This window comes from Cynocephalus volans, chromosome 13 (genome assembly GCF_027409185.1).
Source record: "Cynocephalus volans isolate mCynVol1 chromosome 13, mCynVol1.pri, whole genome shotgun sequence".
NCBI lineage: Eukaryota > Metazoa > Chordata > Mammalia > Dermoptera > Cynocephalidae > Cynocephalus > Cynocephalus volans.
Window position 1 is genome coordinate 57,093,903 of NC_084472.1, and position 23,506 is coordinate 57,117,408.

The 23,506-nt window shown below is 41.6% G+C and overlaps 1 protein-coding gene and 1 pseudogene across 3 annotated transcripts in view; one reads left to right on the forward strand and one right to left on the reverse strand.

The window, feature by feature from the left end:
* Positions 1-2,913, reverse strand: part of LOC134361687 (RNA-binding protein EWS-like) — a 95,516-nt pseudogene extending 92,603 nt beyond the window's left edge.
* Positions 2,914-3,181: 268 nt separating this feature from the next.
* The window catches only part of ZCCHC2 (zinc finger CCHC-type containing 2), a 58,598-nt gene continuing 38,273 nt past the window's right edge, over positions 3,182-23,506 (forward strand). For 2 of the 3 annotated variants that reach the window (XM_063077177.1, XM_063077178.1), the window contains exons 1-3: positions 3,782-4,477; positions 18,926-19,037; positions 21,783-21,859. In XM_063077177.1, the coding sequence (XP_062933247.1) occupies positions 3,782-4,477; positions 18,926-19,037; positions 21,783-21,859 (885 nt within the window). Of the gene's footprint in view, positions 4,478-18,925; positions 19,038-21,782; positions 21,860-23,506 lie in introns of all 3 variants that reach the window. The other variant, XM_063077176.1, reaches the window with a different exon arrangement.

Here is a 23,506-nt window from a genome sequence, read left to right on the forward strand (position 1 = left end):
AATGGGTATTTAACCTCGGCCAATTTGACTGGAGTGATTCTCAGGATTAGTCTGATAATATTGGGACACATGTTTTCTCTTCCCTGATAGACATGAACAAGGATTCAAGTGACCTGGGAGCTTCTTGCCATTACTTTTGGTTCCTGGAGCATTATTTATTCATTTGTTTATTCAACAAACACTTACAAACATCTACTGTGGGCCAGATGGGAAAATAAAAAATTGAATATGACATGGTCACTGACATTAAGATATTTATATTCTAAGGGAGGAAACAGACAGGCAGGTGTAATGGGAGAGGGATCAAATAGGTCAACACAAAGACTGAGAGAACAAATTCGTGGCATGGATCAGATTGGCTGCTTCAGAATACCATCTGAGCTACAAGTGGATGTATCTTGGCATCCTTTTTATGGAGGTAATATTGTTAAGTACATCAGTCTACCCTGAACCATCCAATTATCATTTTTGGTGAAATGTCTTGCAGTAACTCTTTGCAAAATGGAGGTTTGCAGAGTCTCCTCAATCACTGACTAGTATCTTAAAATCCAAAGTATAACCTTAACTTGAAACCAGTCTTACTTATAAATACTTGCTCAATAATACCAAGTATATTATGGCATAGTATGGTATATCGATAATACCATCTTTCATTATTAGAAAGTCAAATAAACAGTATATGGAATGTGCATTAACATCATCTGGGTACAAAAGACAACAGTATTTAGTGTCTTTAAGTACTGTTTTACAGGATATATCCCTCTATGAAAGATTAGGATACAAACCACATACCCACCACAATCACAATAACAATGTGAAGTCCATATGATTTGATCATACAGGGAATATATAAAATATCAGAGAATCTAGAACAGGTATTCTCAAAAGGTAGGCCAGTGAGAAGAATCCTTTCCTAGAGAGGCTTATTAGAATCATCAGGGTAGTTTTTCCCAATTAAACATACCCACATCTCACCCTGGAATTTCTATCTGGGCCCCTCCCTTCAAAGCACTGCAGTAATACAAAATTCTTAATATGTTCTCTCACTTATGATAGGGTGGAAAAAACATCCGGGCCCAGTCTAGTGAGTCGCAGTGTGGAGGAGCCCCTGAAACAATGGACTGGGGTTAACAGCAAATTGTCCAGCTGATGGGTGATAACCAGAATCATTAAATCACAGTACATGTATATGTCATTTACATTTAATACATTTACACAGTACATGTATTAGCTTTTACCACTGCATTTTCTAATGTTAGCCAATGCTACAAGGAAGAAAGTCATTATTATTGATTACAAATTTGAATTCTGGCTGGCTAGTTAGCTCAGTTGGTTAGAGTGCAGTGTTATAACACCAAGGTCAAGGGTTTGGATCCCAGAACTGGCCAGCTGCTAAAAATAATAAAATAAAATCTATGGATCAAGTGTTGTGGAGAGATCACACCAAACGGCTTCTTGTTGCCAAGGAAGATGTAAAAACTGTTTGGGTAACATGTGAAAATCAACTGGGAGGTAAAGCATTTACGTACACCACAAGATATCCAGATCTAGTCACTGTGGACCTATGACTATCTAGCAAGATTAATATTATTATTGGTTGCCTAAAGCATTTCACCCTAGCTTTAGAAAAGTGGCAATAGGAGATGAAACAGGAAAAAACAATTCCAGGGCAGTTGAAGTTGACAGCAAAAAGGGAAAAGGATTACTAAAAGTCCTTATAAAGTTTTCTCCTGATTGTAAACTACATCCAAAGAATATAAGGAAATAGCAAAATTACTTGAAAGAATGACTTTCATATATCTGCCAACCTCAAATATGTTGAAAATTATTCTCTGTCTCCCCCTTTTACCACTGAAACTAACTCAGGCTTCAACTCAACCTTAGGACATAAAGTTAGGAGGTAAACAAAGTATACACTCTCCCATCAAATGTCCCAACACTGGGAAAGAGCTACAATACGTTCTTATTTTTCTACATACTCCTACTATAAGGCTGTAGCAGGACTTCTACATTTAAAACGTTGAGGGTTTTTAAAAACCCACCTTTTTTTTTTAACCCTCAAAAGATGCAGCTGTATTTTAAAATTTTGGACTATGTCGCTAAAAAAGCAACAACGCTAGAGAGAGATTTTGAAGGTCTTCAAATCTTAAAAATGTTAACAAAACGTAAAAAAAAAAAAAAAAAGTTTAAAGCCTGTCAAGGTGGCAGCTTATTAAATTCCTCAAGTCACTGAAAATTCATACCGGCATAAGGATCCAAAATGTTTGTCAGGCACCAAAACGTTATTTAGCGAATAAATGATTCCTCAAAAGATGGAGGCTTGGGGGGGGTGGGGGGAGCTTTCCCTAAGCTGTCGTGGAAATAATTTTCAAAGGGCATTACAGATCAGAAGCAACTGTTAGGCCAGGGGAACCCCACCAGCGCGTCCCCCCTCGGCCCCGGTCTCCTCTGCGCACGTCCGGGCCGCGTGTCCCCACGGTGCGGCCGGCCTCGGCGTGGGCGCTCTCCCGGGATCGAGGCGTCCGGAGCCCCAAACCTCCGCCGCAACCCTGAGTGTGGACCCAGTTCCCTGATTCGCAACCACAGAGTCAACACAAGCGAGCTTGTAAAGTTTTAAAAGGTGGGAATTATCCCATTGCTAACTTTCAGCAAATCCACCAGGCAGTAGAGGATTTGAACGAGCTCATCCTGGGGTCCGCGCGCCCACTTCGTCCCGCTCCCGGGACTCGTTCAATCCGGCCGCGCAGGAAGCCCGGGCGCCGCTAGCGGAGATGGGGCGCTGACCGGCGCGAGGTGACCCGCAGGGAGGAGTCAGCAGTAAAAAGCGGAGCCAGGCCCCTGAGCAAAAGTGAAATCGCCCACTTTCCTCCTTTCACGTGGACCCCGCACGCTCCTCTCAGCGTTGCCGCACATCTCGCCACCGCCCCACCCACCCGGCCCGCGTCCTCGCCTACTTGAAACGACCAGACATTAGGACCGCTCGGAAGCCGCAAACAGGGAGGCGGCCCCACAGCAGTTGGGCGTGGCTTCTCAAAGAAAGGCGGCTCCTGTGGGCGGGGAGAGCTACGTAACCGTCGTCTCGGGGCGCTGATTGGCTGAGGTGCAGTGCGCGAAGCCCGCAAGCGTCTCCTCTTGGGCCGGCCGCTCCTCCTCCTCTCCCAACCGCTCCGTCCGTACCGGCTCGCGAGGGAAACGCTCAGGTGCCACCGCCCAGCCCAGTGCGGACGACGGAGAGAGGAAGGCGGAAGGAGGACACGCTCGCTCGCTTGCTCCCACCCGCACCGGGGCTCCCAGAGCCAGCACGGAGCCCAGGGGGAGGAGCCGCCGCGGGCACGCCCCGCCTCCAGCCGGGGAAGACGAAGCCAGCGACCCCGCCGGCCAGCCGCCGCCCCCCTCGCCGGCGGAGACCCGCCCCCGGCCTCGGCCCTCCCCCAGGGGCATGGAGGGGCCCCGCTCCTGACGGTCGCGCCGCAGCCACGGCCCCCGCCCCACTTCGAGGCCCCTCCCGCTCGCCCCCGCTCGCATGTCTGCGCCGCCCTAGCCGAGGATGCTGAGGATGAAGCTGCCGCTGAAGCCGACGCACCCCGCGGAGCCGCCGCCCGAGGCGGAGGAGCCCGAGGCGGACGCGCGGCCGGGCGCCAAGGCGCTGCCGCGCCGCCGCCGCGACTGCCGGCCGCCGCCGCCGCCGCCCGCGGGCCCACCGCGGGGTCCGCCGCCGCCACCCCGGGGGCTCGGGCCGCCTGTTGCTGGCGGAGCGGCGGCGGCGGCGGTGGGGGCGGGCATGCCGGGCGGCGGCGGGGGGCCCGCGGCGGCGCTGCGCGAGCAGGAGCGGGTGTACGAGTGGTTTGGGCTGGTGCTGGGCTCGGCGCAGCGCCTGGAGTTCATGTGCGGGCTGCTGGATCTGTGTAACCCGCTGGAGCTGCGCTTCCTCGGCTCGTGCCTGGAGGACCTGGCGCGCAAGGACTACCACTACCTGCGCGACTCGGAGGCCAAGGCCAATGGCCTCTCGGACCCGGGGCCACTGGCCGACTTCCGAGAGCCTGCCGTGCGCTCTCGTCTCATCGTCTACCTGGCATTGCTGGGCTCCGAGAACCGGGAGGCTGCCGGCCGCCTGCACCGGCTTCTGCCCCAGGTGGACTCGGTGCTCAAGTGCCTGCGCGCGGCTCGGGGCGAGGGCGAGGGCTCGCGGGGCGGCGTAGAGGACGAGGATGGCGACGGCGAGCAGGACGCCGAGAAGGACGGCTCCGGCCCGGAAGGCAGCGGCGTCGAGCCCCGGGCTGGTGGCCGGCTCGGCTCCAGGGCCCAGGAGGAACTGCTGCTGCTCTTCACCATGGCTTCGCTGCACCCGGCTTTCTCCTTCCACCAGCGGGTCACCCTAAGGGAGCACCTGGAGAGGCTCCGCACCGCGCTCCGCCGTGGCCCCGAGAACGCGGCAGTGGAGGTGGAGCCGTGCAACTTTGCCGTCTCCAGGGCTCAGGTAAGGCGCGCGGAGCCGCCCGGGACTCGTGGGGCGGTCACCGCCCGGCTGCCTCCCCGGCTTCGCTCTCGGACGCCGCTTGACCGAGCCCCTGTCCGGCGCAGGTGGCTCGAGACCCCCACCCCGCGGAAAACCCCGGAATACTCGTCTTCGTTTTGCTGGGCCGCTTAGTTCCACTTTCCCCGCCCCACCAAATCCCCCCACCCTGTGCACACACAGCCACCCGCCATAACAGAATGCTCTAGAAGTCTCTTCCATGCCGGAGTTGCCACGGAAGACGTGGAGCTCCCAGCCCGGGGCCCCTCTCGGATGAAGGGTCTCGGGACATTTTTGGCTTTGAGCTCTTCTCAGCACTAGGTGCGGGCAGAAGCGAAGCTCTAGAGGAGCCGGGCTGGGAGTTGCACAGTGTTGGCCCGGGCAGTGCCTTTCCTTCCTGGCTGACCGGCGCTCTGCTTCCACATCTCAGAGTTCTGCCTTCCCCCTCGGTGAGGTGTTCTAAACGTGTGCTGCCTTTGTCTTTGGCGCAAATGGACTCTTTTGCTTAGTGTGTGCCTGAGTTAAAAGGGGTCGTGTACGTCTTTTGGCTCCTGCTCAGTAAACTAGATTTTCCCAGAGGAAACCTGATGTGGAGACCTGCGAATTAACCGAGATAAGTGGTAACTCAGGTTGTCTGGTTTAAGAAACCTCTCCCAGAGCAGCCTTTGGCATAACCAGTTTTCTAAAGGGTTGAATGCGTGCCTATCTAGAGATTTGGTTTCGGGGATATTTGTTGGGCCTTTACTATAAGCATTAATGTTGTCTAAAAGCGTTATTTAAACACCAGAATGTAGTAGACGAGAATGGACTTGGGCCACTTGTCAGAAACATTAAAGAGGAATTTTTATAGTCATGAAAGCAACTTAATAATTCAGGCCTGATAAAGTCTTTGAAGGTAACATTTTAACGGGGGAGGGGGAAGAATAGGTTTCAGTTGGAGTAAAAACTATGTACAGTAAGAGCTTATTTTTGTGGATCCGTCTTTTGAAAAGTATTGATTTGGTGTGCCATGCTTTTCACCTTAGGGGATTTCCAAAATCATATAGTGGAAAAGGGAATTTTCCCTCTTTTTGCTTGTAAGTTAATTCAGCTTACGTGTCTCCTGTCATTTCCTGGAACTGAAGTTGGGCATTGCATTTTACTAATGGCTGTGTGCACTCAGTACCCATGGAATCAAGGAATTGGGGGCTGGTAATCTAGGCTGAGCCCTTGAGGCTTTTGTGAAGTGATTAACTCATGTTTTTAGGACGTGTTTTATCAAACTCAGATGCAGTAATGCTAGACCCAGCATTTTCTTGGTCTGAAATTTTATCTTCCAGTGCCTATTTACTACTAGCATGCAAGTGTGTATGTAGATAGTAAAAGCCCTTTTCACCCTTCAGCCTCCTCACTATTTCCCCAAACTCCTATATCACACAGCAATTAATTTGGAGAAGCATGAATTAGGGAACAATACTTAAATATTTTTTAAAACGTTCTTGTAACGTGTATTGTAAAGATAACCTTAAATTATAGGTCTAATGAAAATGTCCCACAGTGGAACAGCATATATCATTCTATTCATATCATTCCAATAATATTTGATTTCTCATTTTAACTGCTGGGAGTCTTTTCCTTTTCTTCCCACTTAAATTTTGCTTTCAGTGCAAATGTTGAAAGGCAGCTAGACGGTGTGTGCAAAACCAGGGTAATGAGATTTTTATCTTGACTGCAGTGCGTGGTCTTTTCTGGCAACCAGTGAGTGCTGGGAGCAGTGAACTAATGGACATCCTGCCATTAGTTTCAGCACATCTTACTTCTCAGGAAATGCCCTGTGACCATCAGTCGAAGTGGGGGGATAAATCATGGGGGTACGTGTACTACAGGTAACACTGAAGGCTATTTGTAGACAGTGGGTGGTGTGGTGAACTTTTTTCTCCAGTAGTTGTTTAGGGTGACCTTAACAAACCATTTATGTCTCATTAAATTGTTACGACCCCACATTTTCTGTTTATTAGAATGCCCTCCGAGTCCCCCAGCTGTGTCTAGTCTTTAAGACGTTTTAGCGGATCTTGTTGCTCCCAGGCTGTCACTCCAAAGGCTGCTGATGCGGGTGGGCTGATTTAAATGCTGATTCGCTGCAATCCAACCCAGCTGTTCCTCGGTCTTCCGTCCCCACTGCGCACCCGTGGAGGACGTGTCCACCTCCGAGTCTGCAGGGAGGAGCCCGAGGCTCGCGCGTCCCTCGCGTGGAGGCGCGGCGGCCCGGCGGAGGACCACGGCGGAGGACCACGGCGATCACGCGCTGCGGCGGGCGGGAGACGGCGACTGTGTGCCAGTCCCACAGGATCCTCCTCTCCCCCGCCCTGCAAGATGGCGGCCGCGCGCGCCGCCCACGTGACCGGCGCGCCGGCTCCGCCCCTCGGGCGCCCCCTTGGCGACCTCCTGCAGTGGCTCCACACAGGGCTAATGCGGGGGCGTTAGAGCCGGAGCGGAGAACCACGTGGGTTGTGTGCTTTGGGAATGCCTGGCTGCGGCGATTGTTGCCCTCGGAAAGGGGGAAATTCGTGGGGCAGCATTGTCTTGCCCCGGAAGTAACCTTTTAGACACAGGAATGCAACTTTTTAATTGCTTAGGAATCATTCTTTTCTGTACTACTAAGTGAAGCTCTTTGGTGCTGCAAGCAGCGTCTTTTCATCCATACTAAATGAGTGATGTAAAACTAATTTTCTGTTAAATATACTAGTCCATGGTAGTGTTTCTAGCTCTCACATGACTTCTGTCGAGTACCTAATATGAATCAGCCTCTCTTTACAAAAGAAATTAAGGGCCGGCCAGTGGCCCACTTGGGAGAGTGTGGTGCTGATAACACCAAGGCTACAGTTGGGATCCCTATATAGGGATGGCCGGTTAGCTCACTTGGGAGAGCGTGGTGGTAACAACACTAAGTCAAGGGTTAAGATCCCCTTACCAGTCATCTTTTTAAAAAGATTTTAAAAATTAAAAAAGAAAATTAGAAACTAATGACGTTTACAGGTAGAACATGTGCTTTAATGCCACCAGGCCCAGCAGCTGTTAGTAGTATGCCATGTATACAATGTTAATAGTTGAGGTCCCCAGATTACCACTAGAATGTACTTGTTAGGTCACGTTAGAAATAGGGAGGAAGATTCAGTAAGACTTTTTACTTTTCAAAGTGACATTTGAAGAGTTTTTCTCTGATTTAGGTGTGGTAAACGTCTTGGATTACAACTTAAATGTTGGCTTTTTTTTTTTTTTTTTTTTTTAAGGAGACTTGTACCTAGATCTCCTGTTCTTCACAACCGGGGTGGACTGCCAGTAACTTGTGTAAAATTCAACCAATAGGCCAGTGAGCAGTAATGAAAACGTTCATTAAGCGTCCTAAGAAACGTTAGCATAGCTGAAAACATCTGGTTTTAAAAATGGGTTGCTTCCTGTTATTAGGAAGCCAACCTATAAATTGTTTGTTAGCAACAAAAAACTGCATAAGTATTTTAATAGATGCTAGTTTTGTTGTTGTTTCATTGAAAATACAGGAAGCAAGACAGGCAAGCTTATGTTTGCATACTTAAAGACACTTTAACGTTTTATGAAAATAGATATTCTGATTTTGCAGGTAGATCCCCCAAATAGAGACACAAATGTGTTAGAAGCATAAAATGCTTAGACCATCCTAGTAGTAGTAGTAGTCAGTCAGTCCTTAATATTGTTGTTATGGACATTCTCTTGAGATTGTTTGTAGGATCTTCAAAGCTTAGTTGCATGGCTTGTCAAGTAGTACTAATATTTGAATGAATGATAAAAATGTAAACTGAAACAAAAACACAATAATCTTATGTGTTAGTGTCATTTGAGCTCACAAAAGTGAGTGGCCATGGGTCCTAGTTAATTAAAATTAATGAAGTTAGTAAAAAAAAAAAAAAACTTGCAAAATTGTCACTTTTTCACAGCATAAGTTAATTAGTTATATTGTACTTGGTAGACCAAATACTTTGACTCATTTTGCAGTACAGATAATATACTGGTAATTTTGGGGTCTGAAAAAGAAAAGTCTTTGAAGAGTTTTAACATACAAGTGTACTTCAGAAAATTCATGGAAAAATAGAATTGAAAGATAATACTAATATTTCCATGAACTTTTTGAAGTACATTCATAAGTGTTGCTACTCTAAGATAACTTGAATGTGTATGTGGCAGCAAGGATCAGCAGACTTAAAATAAGAGGGAAAAGGTTGGTTGTCAGGATTTCAGTTATTGTGTTTTAAAAAAAAACAGTTCTGATGCTCATTGGTAATAAATACCTTTATTTAATTTGTTGGCCACTGTGGGGATATTTGATATTTTAAAGTGAACAGTGTTTTTGGAGCAGTGGGCACTGCCTGAGGCTTTCCTTGATTAAAAGTCAGGGATGCAGGGTTCAGTGAATGAGTGCTTCGTTAGAATAGTGTCTGGCACATGTTCTTCAATAAATGTTAACAATTATGGGTAAAAGTTTGGGCTTGTGTAGAAAGTGGTGGTAGAGTGTGTACAGCATCTCACAAATTGAGAGTAGGGGGCAGAAATAGCTTTCTCATGGGAATTTTAGGTTGGTTTGGCTGCAGCACAGAATAAGCAGTTCAGTTACAAAAGTCTTTGGAGGAGGCTTTTTAGAATATCAGAGTTAAATAGTGATTATTTTAGTAGCAAATAATCACTAAAATATTGGTTGTCCTTCTCTAGTTGGAGTTTTCTGTGCAGTGGTGTTTCTCGAATAAGGAGAACTCAGGGAAAAATCTCATTTATTCCACAGTAGGAGGGGATGGTGGAGGTGGGGAGGAAGCAGTTTCTTTCCTCAAGTTAACTAATATATATCTGTATCCATTTATGTCTAGATATAGACATTTTTCTTTACTACCTTTGTAAATTTTCCTTGTGGGTAAGGGACAAGGAGTGTGTTATAGAGGCTATCAGAAGGTCTTGGAGAGTGATAGCCATGTTTCATAGAGCACTACACGTGGAGGATTAAATTCCTGCTCTGCCAGCTAGCTCTGTGGTATTAATCAGGCCACTTAAACCCCTGAGTCTCAGGCTTATCTGTAAAATGGGGATAATTTCCTTTTGAGGTTGTGGTGATTGAGTTAATGACATAAAGTGCAAAGTAATTTACATACTGTCTTGAACATGAATGTTCTGAGAAAAATGCTCAATGCATTTTTTTCCCACTAAGACACAACCTCCAGATTGTTTTCAGTAATGTGTTTTTTTTTTTATTTCACTTAATAAAAGTCCATGTAGTGGAATATTTTGTATATTGTTCTCTACTACCATACCTCTAAGTAGATTGGTATTCAGGAAGGACAGTAATAGAAAAGGTAATACTTGAGGCACAGTTATTTGGGACAGTTATTTTATTTTTAGTACTTTCATTTTAAAGATCTGGTATGCCACAGATAAAATAAACCCAAAGGACGCAATTCTCTGGGTCACACGTCATGAAAATACATATTTTCCCCATGTTGGATTTGGAGATGGGAATAGAAAAAATATGTATATTGAATTTGTATTATCATTAATTCACATGCATCTACTTAAATCTTTATCCAGTTTGAACATTTGGCTAGAAAACTATTCTATAATTTAGAACTATTTTGCAGTTTTATTTTATTTTATTTTTTTATTTTTTTTTTAAAGATGACCGGTTAGGGGATCTTAACCCTTGGCTTGGTGTTGTCAGCACCATGCTCAACCAGTGAGCTAACCGGCCATCCCTATATAGGATCCAAACCCGTGGCCTTGGTGTTATCAGCACCATACTCTCCCGAGTGAGCCTTGGGCCGGCCTTATTTTGCAGTTTTAAGTTACAAAATTCTTCATTAGTTCAGAACACAGACTGGGACCTACAGATAATTAAGGAATATTTTTATACCTTTTTTATAGAAGATTATAAATTGGCTAGTTTTTTAGCTTATTTAATATTTTTGTCTTTCCTTGACAAATATTAAGCTAAAAAAATTTTTTTTGAGAGAGAAGCAAGGCCTGCACTACTTTTACAGCAAACTAAGCTTTAATTTTATTGACTTTGTTTTTCACTATGGAGGACTTTATATAACAGTACTTCTCTTACTTAGAGAATTCTTTTTCAGAAAAGCTTCATTCATCCAGTAACTTTTGGTTCCTATCTATGTAAACGGTCAATCTAGAAGGGAAATACCTAATCGGGTGCTATGTTACAGGTGGTTAGAGCTGCTGGGTTCTTGGTAGTCCATTTCCTTCTGTTCTTCCTATACTCCAGGGAAAATTTGACCTTTAATTCCCTTCTAAATGTCTTAACTCATTAGAAGTGTTTTATGCTCATTCAAGAAGTAATTTATTTGAGGTCAGATTTAGGGTTTGAAAAGGTCACTTTGGTAAGTTATTTAGTCTTTGACGGCTTCTGAGTGCCCAGTATAAAATAGGGATCTCATCCCCATCCATTTCATGTAACTGTTGTGAAGGTGACTGTGATAATGTATGTGAAAATGTCTGGTAAACAAGAGTGAGTTGTAGGTATTATTCAGAGAGTGATTAGCACATACATGTTTGAAGGGGTAATAGATGAGTTACAGACGGCCTTGGAGGTCAGATTAAAGGAATAGGTTGTCAGTAGGTTGTACTGGGAGCCAGTGAAAATTTGTGTGTTTCTATGATGTATATCTCCCTGATTGTCAACTGTCACTTTAAACTTAATCTGTATAAAAAGAATACATCATTGATTTTTTAAAAGTTTTCCCAACTTATCCAGTTCTCTCAATGGTACCATTATACTTTTAGCCACCCTGATTTGCTTGATAACCTTAATCCTTAATCCTCTTTTCCCCACGTCCTGAATTCATCCTTTCCTCATCCTTGCTGGCACCGTTCTCTTTGGGGACTTTATGCTTAGACTTTTACGGTAGTCTCTTGAGTCCCCTGCTTTTTCAGCCTTTTCACCTCTTACCTTTTGGATACTACTGCCACATAAATCTTTCTAAAGCAGTATTTATTCATATTACATTTTCTTTCACTGCTGATGGATCCTGACCTCTAGTAGGTGTTTGGACTCAAAATCCCTTTCTCCCACTCTTTTTTCATATATCCTACCTCTCATTCAAGGCTGGGCTTATACCATCACCTCTTGTATGATGTTCTCTGGAATTGTCCCTATGGCAGTCTTTGCCATGTTTGAATTCCAATAGCATGTATATTCTGTTATAATTTTGGTGCTTCTCCTATGATTTTTTTTTTGTATTATTTGTAACATAAAATTGACCTTTCCCATTAGATTTTATAAGTTCCCCAAGGCTCAGGCATAACGTCTTATTTTTTGTTAGTGTTGCATGTATCATAAGTGCTCAATCATAATTTCCTATGCTTAGGGTTTTCAAATATAGCTCTAGAAAATACCAATGTGGTAAATTGCTTTAAGAGTAAGTGCAGCAGGCAGTGATTTTTGTGTTATTTTAAATTATACTTACCAAGTACTTTATAAAAATATTTGCAATTATATGGTATAGGCACAATTATTTTGGAAATAAAATAGGAATTGTTTCTTCAGATAACTTTGGAACAGTATAGATTTGAACTTAATCTTCAATGGGTGAATGCTGAATAGTTGTGCATATTAAATACACTTTCAAGATAAGACCATTTGTACTCCCTAAATTAAGGAAGCTTTTGTGTGTGAGATGCATAAATTGGTGCAAATCTAGTGATATTTTGATAGGATGAAAAGTCATAATTAAAAACTGTTTTCTTATTGTTTGGATGGTTGACTGTAGGGAGCTTCCAGTGTTTCATCTCCTGTTTATGATTTGCTTAAGGGATGGTATGAGTCAGATGTGGAGTTGGAATAGTACCTTGCTTGTGATTAGAACGTTAAATACTTTGGTCACTGAAGTGAGCACTCTAATGTAAATTTTGTGGAATTTTTGTGTTACTTATTAGGAATGTCTTAAATTGGGATAGTTTTCTGAAATATAACTGATTTTTGTTTTGGGAATCATATGATTGAAATTCACAGTGACCCAAGAAGGAACAGCATGGTTGTATGGTCATATGTGAAACAAATGTTGTAGTGTTTGGGGAGTACCTCCTTGAGAAAGAGGTCATCCTACATACAGAGAGTTTGCCCAGTGGCACTGAGTATGACTGGTTTGTTTGTTGGGGGAAGGTGCCCATTCTAATAGATAACGTTAAACATGAGTCCTAACACTGTGTTTCTCAACACTATAATATTTTTAACATATCACTTACTGCCAAGGATCCTTCTTAAACTCTATAAGCTTAAATTTCTACACAGTTCCAAGAATGTTTCTGCACTAGGGATGAAGGCTGTGTCTCTGCTGCAGGAGCTAGGAGGCCTGGCAGTGCTTGGGCTGTCAATTTTCTGAGCCCAGGCTCAGTTCCCACCCTTGGCCTCCCTGGCTGTCGTCTCTGGTGGGGCAAAGCTGTGAAGACAAAGGCAGTTAGGAAGTCACATGTGGGCTGGGGAGAGATGCACTCCTCTCTAGATCCCTGTGCACTCATGCTGTCGGGTGCGTTTCTTTCACCTCACACAGAAACGTCCTGGTTTGGGGATTTGAAGATCTGGGGGCTGCTGACCCAGGGGTATAGCAGTTTTTGGCTCAGTGTGCTGGTTCATAGCGTAAAAAGGAGATCTTTTCCCTTCTGTATTGAGAACAGGAGGTTGGGAAAGGGAGCACAGATGCTGATGGTAAAAAGGGGGCTACCACCATTGGTCTAGGCTAGAAAGCCATTCCTACTCCTTGTCTTCATCATTTTGTGATATAATACCAAGTTTGTATTTTTCACTAGTCCACTATTAACTAACATTTGGCACTATTTAGGTCAAAATAGCAGAAGCATGAAGGGAAATTTATAAGGAAACTACTAAGGCCGGTTATTGGGTAAAAACTGCTGCCCTCACTTCTCTTTCGAATTCCACCATCCTCCTCCCCAATAGGCTTCCATATTGGCATTCTTTTGCTAGATCCTCCCTAATGGTGCAACCTACCATTAGTTCTCTAAGAAAGACAATGACATCAACAATTTTATTTTTTTAATTTGTAATAAATGCATAGAATCCCCCCCCCCAAAATACATAGAAAGTGATAGTGATGACTTTCCCTGCCCCATCTTGTTCCATCCATCCAGTTTCATTCCACCTCCACTCTGCACAGGTAACCACTGTTAGTTCACAAATGGCATGTGAAGAAGAGCTTGCACAGCTATAGTGCAGTGGCCTGGTCTGTTCTGTGGGCTTTAATGGCAAAGAATATACACAGTTTGAGTAAACTGTTTGGCCCCTGCCCCCACCCCCTACGTTCAGTAGTTGGAATACGTTTGCCCAAGCTTTAAGATAGCTAGTTCTTCCACTCTCTTCTTGCTGAATCACCTCATACCAACATTTCTAGTTAAACTAAGCCATAAATAAATTACGTGGGAAGTGAGTTCACTATCATAGCAGGAATCAATGCCATGCCATTTCTGAACTCTGGATTCTTTGGTGTCCCTCCTCTGAACTATTGTGTCAATTTTGTTGTTCCAGTGCAACTCTAATACATTACCAGCCGTGTTTCTTTTCACTCCTGAACTTGCCTCTTATCAGGTGCTATATAGGATGACTCAAGGTATGGCTTGGGCTTGAGTTGTGTTATTTCACTGAGTAGAGAGTAGACAAACCTGCCTCTTCTCCTACATGTTCTTGGTTGAAGAGACAGGCAAAAAGTATTGAATTCTCCTGGACTTCTTTTGTCCTCTTCCACAAAAATGGATGAAATTTGACATCTCAGTAATGTTTCTAATAATGAATCACTTTCTAACATTTAAAAGCAGACTTTATGAATCTTGCTTAATAGCATACGCTGTATTTGCAGCCCTGGTTATTTAAACAAGAGAATTTAAAATATATAATTCTGTAACAAATTTACCCCAAAACTTAGTGGCTGAAAACAATGACCATTTTATTACCATCTCTCAGAATTTTGTGGGTCAGGAATTTAGACAGATAACTAACAGAAAAGGAGCTTGTCTCTGCTCTGAGGTGTCTGGATACGCAATTGAGACTTGGATAGTGTCTATTGACCCCCCTCCTTTCTCCATGTGGCCTCTCAAGCCTGGATGGCAGCCTTGAGGAGAGCTGCACTTCTTTTGTGGTGACTCGGGACGCCCAAAAGCAGTGTCCAAGAGGCCAAGGCTTCTTAGGACCTAACCTCCACAGAACAACACTGCCATCACGTTGTTTTGGTAATGCAAGTCTCTCAAGCCAGCCCAGATCCACTGGGTGGGGAATTAGTTTCCACCTTTCAGTGGGAGGAGTATCAAAGAATTTTTGACTGTCCTTAATAGAATGTGGTTATATACTAATGTTAATTTTCTAAGTCTTATTTGATGAGTGTGAAAACTTGGGAAGAAGTTAGTAAATTAAGTTTTAAAAAGTAAGAAATTCTGGGCCAGCCCGTGGCTCACTCGGGAGAGTGTGGTGCTGATAACACCAAGGCCCCGGGTTCAGGTCCCATATAGGGATGGCCGGTTGGCTCACTGGGTGAGTGTGGTGCTGACAACACCAAGTCAAGGGTTAAGATCCCCTTACTGGTCATCTTTTAAAAAAAAAAAAAAAAGTAAGAAATTATTTCTTACTATTTTTATATCTGGGCTATCTTTAAAGTTTATACTTTACATCAAGGGACTAGAGGAAACATAGTAGAATATTGTTAGGTGTACTGAAATAGTTTATCTACAGTTTGACCTTTGTTAACAAAATGAGGCAAACGTGACCTTTGTTCTAATGGTATGTTTTCAGAGAAGTTTTTTAGGACTTCCTAGCCACTTGGCTATTGCATAAACTTGCTCACATTTAAGAAATCTCAAGTATGTAATTGATGGATCTACAGGTGTAAAGAAGTTAGATATGAGTGAGCTCTGGTGAAACTATGTGAGTTGCGTGACACAAAGGTTTGTGCTATCCAGTAGCTCTCGGAGGAGGCAAGCTGACAGACAGAAGAGGCCCTACCTCCCATGAGTCAAGAAAGGCGAAGAGCACACACATACTAACGCTGTGTGCCCGTGCATATTTTTGCAGGCTTAGAATTTTCAAACTCTGTCTTAATCCAAGCAGAGAAAAATTCCCCAGTTTTCACTTGGTCCTGACCTTTTGTCTAACTAATCCTTGTAAAATGCCAATTCTGCCATGTCATCTGGATTTTGCATTTTCATGGGAGTCTGAACTTAATAGAGAAAATGGGTGTAACTTCCTTCTGTAAGATTTCCTTAAATCAGTAGTTCTCAGATTTGTATGGCACTCTTCCTCCTCCTGAAAGTAAGGCAAAAATGTGTGTGCTGGGAGACAGCTTTGCAGAGTGGTAGCTCACTGTTGGGCCGCTGAGCACCTAATTCTGATCTCTGAAGCTCTTGTGGCATTACATGTGTGAATTTTATAGATAGCTTCTAAACTTAGTCTAAATGGTTTCATAGCATTGATGCATGCTAAGACTCCAGGGAATGGGGGAGTATGGGCAACACGTTAGTAGTAGGTATTTTATGGGTTGATGAACTTAGATCCTTGGATAGAAACTCAAACTCCATTTTTCTCCTCATGTTATTAAACGGGGCTTTTCATTGATTGTTGAATTGTGTACTTAAAATTAACTTCAGACTTCAAAAATGTGGTTTTGTGAAGCAAACTACTTTTTCATGGTTGCTTCAATGTATTAATGTTTATGGAGGCAGCGTGATCATTTAAATGTTTATTTTTTATTGTGGTATAATATACGTAACATAAAATTTGCCGTTTTACCCCTTTTAGAGTGCACAACTAAGCGGCATTAAGTGCATTCACATTGTTGTGCAACTGTCACCACTGTCTATATCCAGAATTTTTCTTTTATCCCAAACTGAAACTCTTTGTCCCTTAAATAACTCTATTCTCTTCTTCCCAAGCCCCTAGCAACCACTATTCTACTTTCTTTATGAATTTGACTACTCTAGGTAATTCCTATAAGTGGAATCATACAGTATTTGTCTTTTTGTGCCGGGCTTATTTGAGGCATACTGTCCTCAAGATTCATCCATGTTATGGCATGTATCAGCATTTCGTTCCTTTTTGAGGCTGAATAATACACAGTTGTAAGTATATACTACATTTTGTTTTTCTGCTTGTCCATCGATAGGCATTTGAATTGTTTCCACCTTGTGGTTATTGTGAATAATGCTGCTGTGAACATTTGTGTACAAATAATCTGTTTGAGTCCCTGCTTTCAGTTATTTTGAGTATATACCTACAAGTGGAATTGCTGGATCATATTTTTATTTATTTATTATTTATTTCAAATATTCATGAGATACAAAGCTGATTGTCCCCCCTCCTGCCCATGATGCGGGGGCCAGATTCATATTGGGGACATACCCATTACCAGAAATGGCTTTTGTACCCTTTGTCCCCTTCCAATTATCCTCCAACCTCCCTCCCCCTCCCCCCTCAACTTCAATTTGTAGCCCTAGGAATGTTCCCTCACTGTGTTGGATCATGGGACTACATGATCCTGTGGTCTAATTCTATGTTTAATTTTTTTGAGGAACTGTCATACTGTCTTCCACAATGGCTGTACCATTTTACATTCCCACCATCAGTGCAGAAGGGTTTCTATTTCTCCACATCCTTGCCAATACTTGTTGTTTTGATAACAGCCATTATAGGGTGAAATGGTATCTCATTGTAGTTTCTATTTGTATTTTCCTGATGAAAGGTATTGTTTATTGCATATTTTGCATTTATTTATATTTGAAAGTGTTATTTTAAATTTATGAACCACATATGAACAATATAGAAAAATATTCTACTATAGGAAATGGTTGACCTATTCAACTAAGCTTCTTTCAGTTAATACAACTATTTGAGAGGATTATAGCACTTTATTTGGATTTTTGAGGTACTTACAGCAGTGTTAAATTTTTAAGATGCAAAATCTCTTAGGCAAATGTGGTTTTGCTACTTTGTAATAAAAGATTTTATGGTTTGTTATTGTTCAAATCAGTAATATTGAAAATTGGTAAATGCCATCAGGCTAAGTGTTTCAGAAATTGGATGTTGAATTAAGAGGTCTGTGCTCTCCTCATTTAATGGTTGCATGGAGACAGTCTTTGTCTACCTCTAGAAACCCAAGGAAATAGATGACGGGGCTGAAGCTTACCTCCCAGGAGTATCTAATGTGATGCTTCATTCCCAGAAATTGAGCTGTCCATTGTCAGGCCAGCGTGCATCATTAGACAGCAGAACAAATATTTTAAATTGAGATTCTCGCGAAGTTTAGGGTCTTCTCTTTGATTCATTTCTTTACACAATTAAAGTCAATGTATATTATTTACTGCAGATTTGTAAAATTGTAAATAGTTCTTGAAACGGGTGATTTTGATGGTGGTGTTTTGAGATCTGAACATGAAGGGGGGGATAATGTGTGAGTTCTGGTAGAGAACTGACATAGGCTATTTAATTTTTGGCTTCACCAGTGTGTTATAGTAACAATATGTCCATGACAGTGCGTGAATTCTGGAGAGCTGTGTGTGAGATTGGCATACCCTTTATTACTCCAAGCAGCAGATCTAATAGTAAAAGTTACTCCGGGTCACTAATAATTGACTGAACAAACTCAGTTAGGCTTAGAGCACCCAGTTGCTGTTAGGTGACTTAACTTTAATAGTAAATTCACTATCTATACACATTCTTTCTTTTTCATTTTTTTTAATTGAAGCAAAACTGATTACATATTATTGAGATATAGTATTGACAACCACCTATGTACAACATGTGATGATCAAATCAATACTATTAGCATATTGATCATTACAAATCAAAATTATTCTTTGTGCCCCTTACTCAAACTCTCCCCAACCCCCCTATACACATTCTGGTTTAGAAAGACTTGGCATGTATTGATGATACTTTTTGTAAAACTTTTTCCTTGCAAAGCATCTTGTTAGACTTTCACTAATACCCAGCACTGAATAAAAGTTGTGTTATGATTAATGTAAAGAGGACAAATGCCCTTACCTATGGAGGATTAGTGTGAAGGGTCCCATTTATTATGTGTTCCTTCAATTCTGGTTCACTGTAGTAAAGAATTGACATCATGGCAACTCTGAATATTAATATGCAATTCCGTATGTCTCGAGGAGGCCAGGACAGTAAGTAATTGGCAAAATATTACTGTTAAATGAAGGTAAATATTGATACCTATTTACTTGCTGCTCTGATGCTTTGTGCCTTTTTGCCCTTGGTGTGTAATCACCTATTTGATCTCTAACAATTGTTATTAAAATGGTGTTGTTAAAACTGGAAGGCTTGAATCTGGTTTATTTTTATGAGATTTATTACTCTTAGTCTGTGGTGTATATTAACATGCCCTCCACTTTCTCATTCAGGATGACTCTGCTCATGGTGGTTACATGCAAACTAATGAGACCAATTTAATAGAACAAGCCCCAATACCTCAGGATGGACTTACTGTGGCACCTCATAGAGCTCAGCGAGAAGGTATGGTATTATTTTTTGTAAACTTAAAACATCAATACATTGAAAGATTGCAGGGTACTATTTACCCCAATTAATCTCTTCCTCTTCTTTTTGGAGTAGAGAAATTCTACAGGTCCGAGGTTTTGCTCAAAAGCCAGTTCTCCCAGCTCTGCCCATCTGCATTCTGGGCTCTTCCCTGCTCCTCAGTCCTTGGCTTGTCCTAGCACACGCTTGTTCTGCCATGTTACAGTCAGGTGTCTTTTTGACTTTATCTGAAACCCAGTTGTGTGCTTGTGAAGGACAAAGACCTTATCCTATTCCTGAAGTATTTAGTATACTGCTTTAAGTGTGGAATGAGCTCAGTGTCTACTGAAAAAATTAATTTTATAGAAATTCACCATAATAGAGTGAACAAATTTCTTACAAATCCATTCTTGTAATAAAGCAGTTCTTAAGAGGGTTGGGATGGGGGAATGAAAGGGCATCTAAAAAGAAATGATATTCTCAGATATTCTCTTCTCTTCACATTTGGAGAATCCAGTAACCTGCACTGGGAAAAACATTTGAAGTGGAGAATGTAGAAGACTGCCACTAGGCTTTAGAAGAGCCAAAGGATATGCGATAAGCAGCATACTGAGTCATGACAATTATGAATTTACGTTATTATGTCTTCTTTTAGTCCCAGTAATAATCCTTTTTGTGTAATACATTTTTTTCTCACAGAGGACAAATAGGTCTGAATGTTTACTGTTAAAAGTTTATATAATTACACTTCTATTCAGGACTATTATAGTACTCCTATCTCCAACTAAACTACGTTGATTATGTACTACTTCAGCTAAGCTCATTGAACATTTGAGTAACCTAAAGCAGAGTTTAGTTTTACAGTGAAGGTCCTTTTTAGAAATAACATTAGAAAAACGTAAAGACTATATCAAAATGCTGACAATTAACTGTAATGTGCTACTATAGATTATTTTTCGTATATTCCTAACTTTTTAAGAAGTGTGTATGATACATGCTTTTTAGTCTTAATTTACAAGGTTGAAGGCTCTCTCATTATCAGCCATTCCTTGCCACATCCTGTCTTGTCTTACCTTGATTCTAATAGACAACAGCAGATATAACTTGAAATCAAGGCTGAAGCTCCGGTTATGTTTCCATGTCTTGTAATGCCATAGTGGCTTTTTCTGCTAAGCTAAACTGGGATCTGAACAGAAAACAAAGAAAACCACTGGAGGTCTCCCATCCTTGAGCCCAATAATTTGCAGAAGTAGAGCTGCTTTATTTCTGAACATAGATTAGTTTAGAAGGTTTTTATTCAAAACTGTCATCCTTTAAGTAATTTAATATAACAGCTTTTGGAAACAGCAGACCATCCCATCCCCACTGTCTGTGATATTGCACGGTTATGAGGAGTTACAGGCTTTTTGCCTGGCTTTTGAGATTTTCTTTTGTCTCCATTCTTAACATTTCTGGCCCTAAAAGGGTAAGTTGGCCCAGAAGCAGGTCACCAAATTCTACATATTTGGAAAGTTGGCACAAAATACCGGTAACATTTTGTTTATTATGAGTTATCTGTTTCTCTGCAGTTTCCGTATTATATGCTTCTGTATCATATGCCTTCTCATTGCCCACCTTCTGTGGTCTGTAATAATCTTATTTCCTCCTCTGTGCTTCTGTTGCTGTGTATAGTCTACGTCATCTATTTTAACTTCTTCCTCTAAGGCAAAATGAATCCTCCCCTTTCCTTCCCTACCCTTGAATCCAACAGTGACCCACCCTATTCTGTTGGGTTACTTTCCTATCCTCTTCTGTGTAACCTTTATCACATTCATTATTATCAGCCTCTGATATCATCTTCATCATTAGCGTGTAAGTACTGTTTTTTCTGTTTATACCCTGGGCAACGGATCTTTTTTCTTAAGTCCTTATATTGCACTCTGTGGACTGGCTCTTTTCAAATTGGCTCTTTTTCAATTTGATTTATTTTCTAAGGTGATAAGTTTTATTAAAAGATGTGTAAATGAATCATTGGGGGATTTGTACATTTGCTTTCTTCATGAATAAACCGATTATGTAGTTCAATTCAGAGTAATTGTTTCTAAGCTTAATGTAATTTTTGTCTATTTTCTCTATAATAAATTATGGAAAGTTTTGCTACAATTAACCTTCATAGTTCATTATAATGTTCAGTTTGTATTTACCATTATATGATATTGAGGGTCACATTTGAGAAAAACGATTTTTAAATTCTCAATTAGAAATTTTTATGAGCTTGGTATTTTACTTTTGTGTAGTTTTTCAATTGAGAGTAAAAGTAGATATTTTCTAGCTTACACCAATTATAAATAATTAAATGGACCGTATTTAGTTAATGAACCATGTCTAGTTGATTTAGCTGTGTTTGTGATAATATGAATGACAATTTTGAAGATTATCATTTAGAAAAATATTTTCAGTGCGGACACCTTTTCTTATTCTTTATTTTTATTTTTGCTGTTAGCAGAATGCTCAAAACTGCTTAGGCACTCGTGTGGATATAGAAAAAAATACTTCATGGATCGATAGCACATTGCTATGTTTCTGCTTATTTTTTATTTTAATTTCATGATATAAGACTGGTAGTAAAGAACAGAGTAAGCTTAACTGTTAACCATTTGTCAAATTATAGGGTTACTTTAGGTAACTGAATGTGTATCTAGAATCTGTGCAACAAGTCAATGTGTGTGGGGTTTTTTTTGTTTTTCTTTTGTTTTCTTTCAGCTGTACACATTGAGAAGATAATGTTGAAAGGAGTCCAGAGAAAAAGGGCTGACAAATATTGGGAGTACACTTTCAAAGTAAGCTATTCTCACTCACAAAAGATACCTCATTTAATCTGATAAATGATCTTTGGAAAAACTTCTGGTGGGTTTGCTAATTTAAAGGAAAAAACATATTCATATATATTTGTTCTCAATTAAGGGAATTGCTGTTTTTAGTATATACTGCATGGTTTGCCAAGTTTTTTTAAGTTGTATCACATGAAAATTACTCTTGCAATTTTATTAAAAAGAAATAAGAGCCTTAGGTTTAGAGAGACAAAATGTAAGATGTATCTTTAGAAAGTAAAAATCAACGTTTTTGTCAGATTTTTAAAATCAAGATCACAGGCATTGTTTTCCCTGGCATTTTTCTCCTCCTCCTCTTTTCCATGATGTTTTTTGTTCCCTGCTTTGTTGCCTTGTCTTACCTGAATTTGCTCTCTGTCATCAGTCCTTCATAGCTGTCTGGTTAACGATAGAGGCCAGGATAGGACTTTCCATGTCTCCTTTTGGCTTGTCGCCAGTCTAGCCTTTCTCCTAAGGTTGGGCTACACACACCCTCAAGCCAAGTGGAATGATGCCATGTTTCTGTGTTTCCTCACTTTCCGTCCTCCCAAAGGCTTTGCTTGCCAAGTTTTAGTTGTACCTCTCTCATGAAGTCATTTCTGACCCTCCAACAGAAAGCTCTCTCCGTCATTCACAGTATACTATCCTCAGACCTTTGACAGGTCTTTCCAGTAGATTATCATCTCGTGGACAGCAGGAATCTTCTTCCTCTGCCATCCCACTATGTCTGACTTGCTCAGTACATCTGCTGAATGAACTTAAAAACTGTGGCTTCTGCTTCGAGAGGGACATAGCCTCAGTTTTCAAGTTTTCAGTCCTTATCTCCACACGTCTCACTTGGGGCACATGTTTCACTCTTTGCTCTCTGCACTCGGTCATGCAGGCTTTCCTTTTGTTGCTAGAGCTCGCAGTTTGTTTCTTCCTGAAGGCATCCCTGTCCTCTCGCCCTGAAATGCTTTTCCTCCAGACTGAGCACAACTAACATCCAGCTCAGCTGCTCCCTCCTCAGAGGTCCTTGACACCATGGCTAATATGCATCTCCCTACTCCTGTGCTATACATACCCTGTTCATTTTCTTTGAAGCAGCACTCACTGATGGAAATTCTTACATATTCATTTGCTTTATCTGTCTCCTAAACTAGATCAGCCTGCAGAGACTTTAACTGTCTTGTCCATTCTTGTATCCCCTGGCACAAGTAGCTGCTCAATGAATATTTGAATATTTAAACAGCATTTAAGAAATGTGCCAATTAATAAAAATATTTGTTTTGAAAGTTGCTATATAAAATTTCACATGTATTTTTAAATATCTGATTAATTATGGTATTAGTTGGTAAGGCTTAGTTACTAGCATAGCCCAACTATTCAGCTCAAGTAATTGTAGGGTAGAAATTATTAGTGGGTCACAGTTGAGTCCACTGAATTAAAAGTATCCAGGAGGTAGGGTGGCATAATAGATTTCAGATCTGTCTCTTATGCTTGCTTAGGGTCACACCTCAGTAAGTTAACCTTTTTGAAAGAGCTTTAGTTTCTCCATCTGAAAATAGAGGTAATCATACATGCCCCAAGTATCTTAATAGGATTTTAAAGATCTGAAATTAAGATAAAATCTTTTCA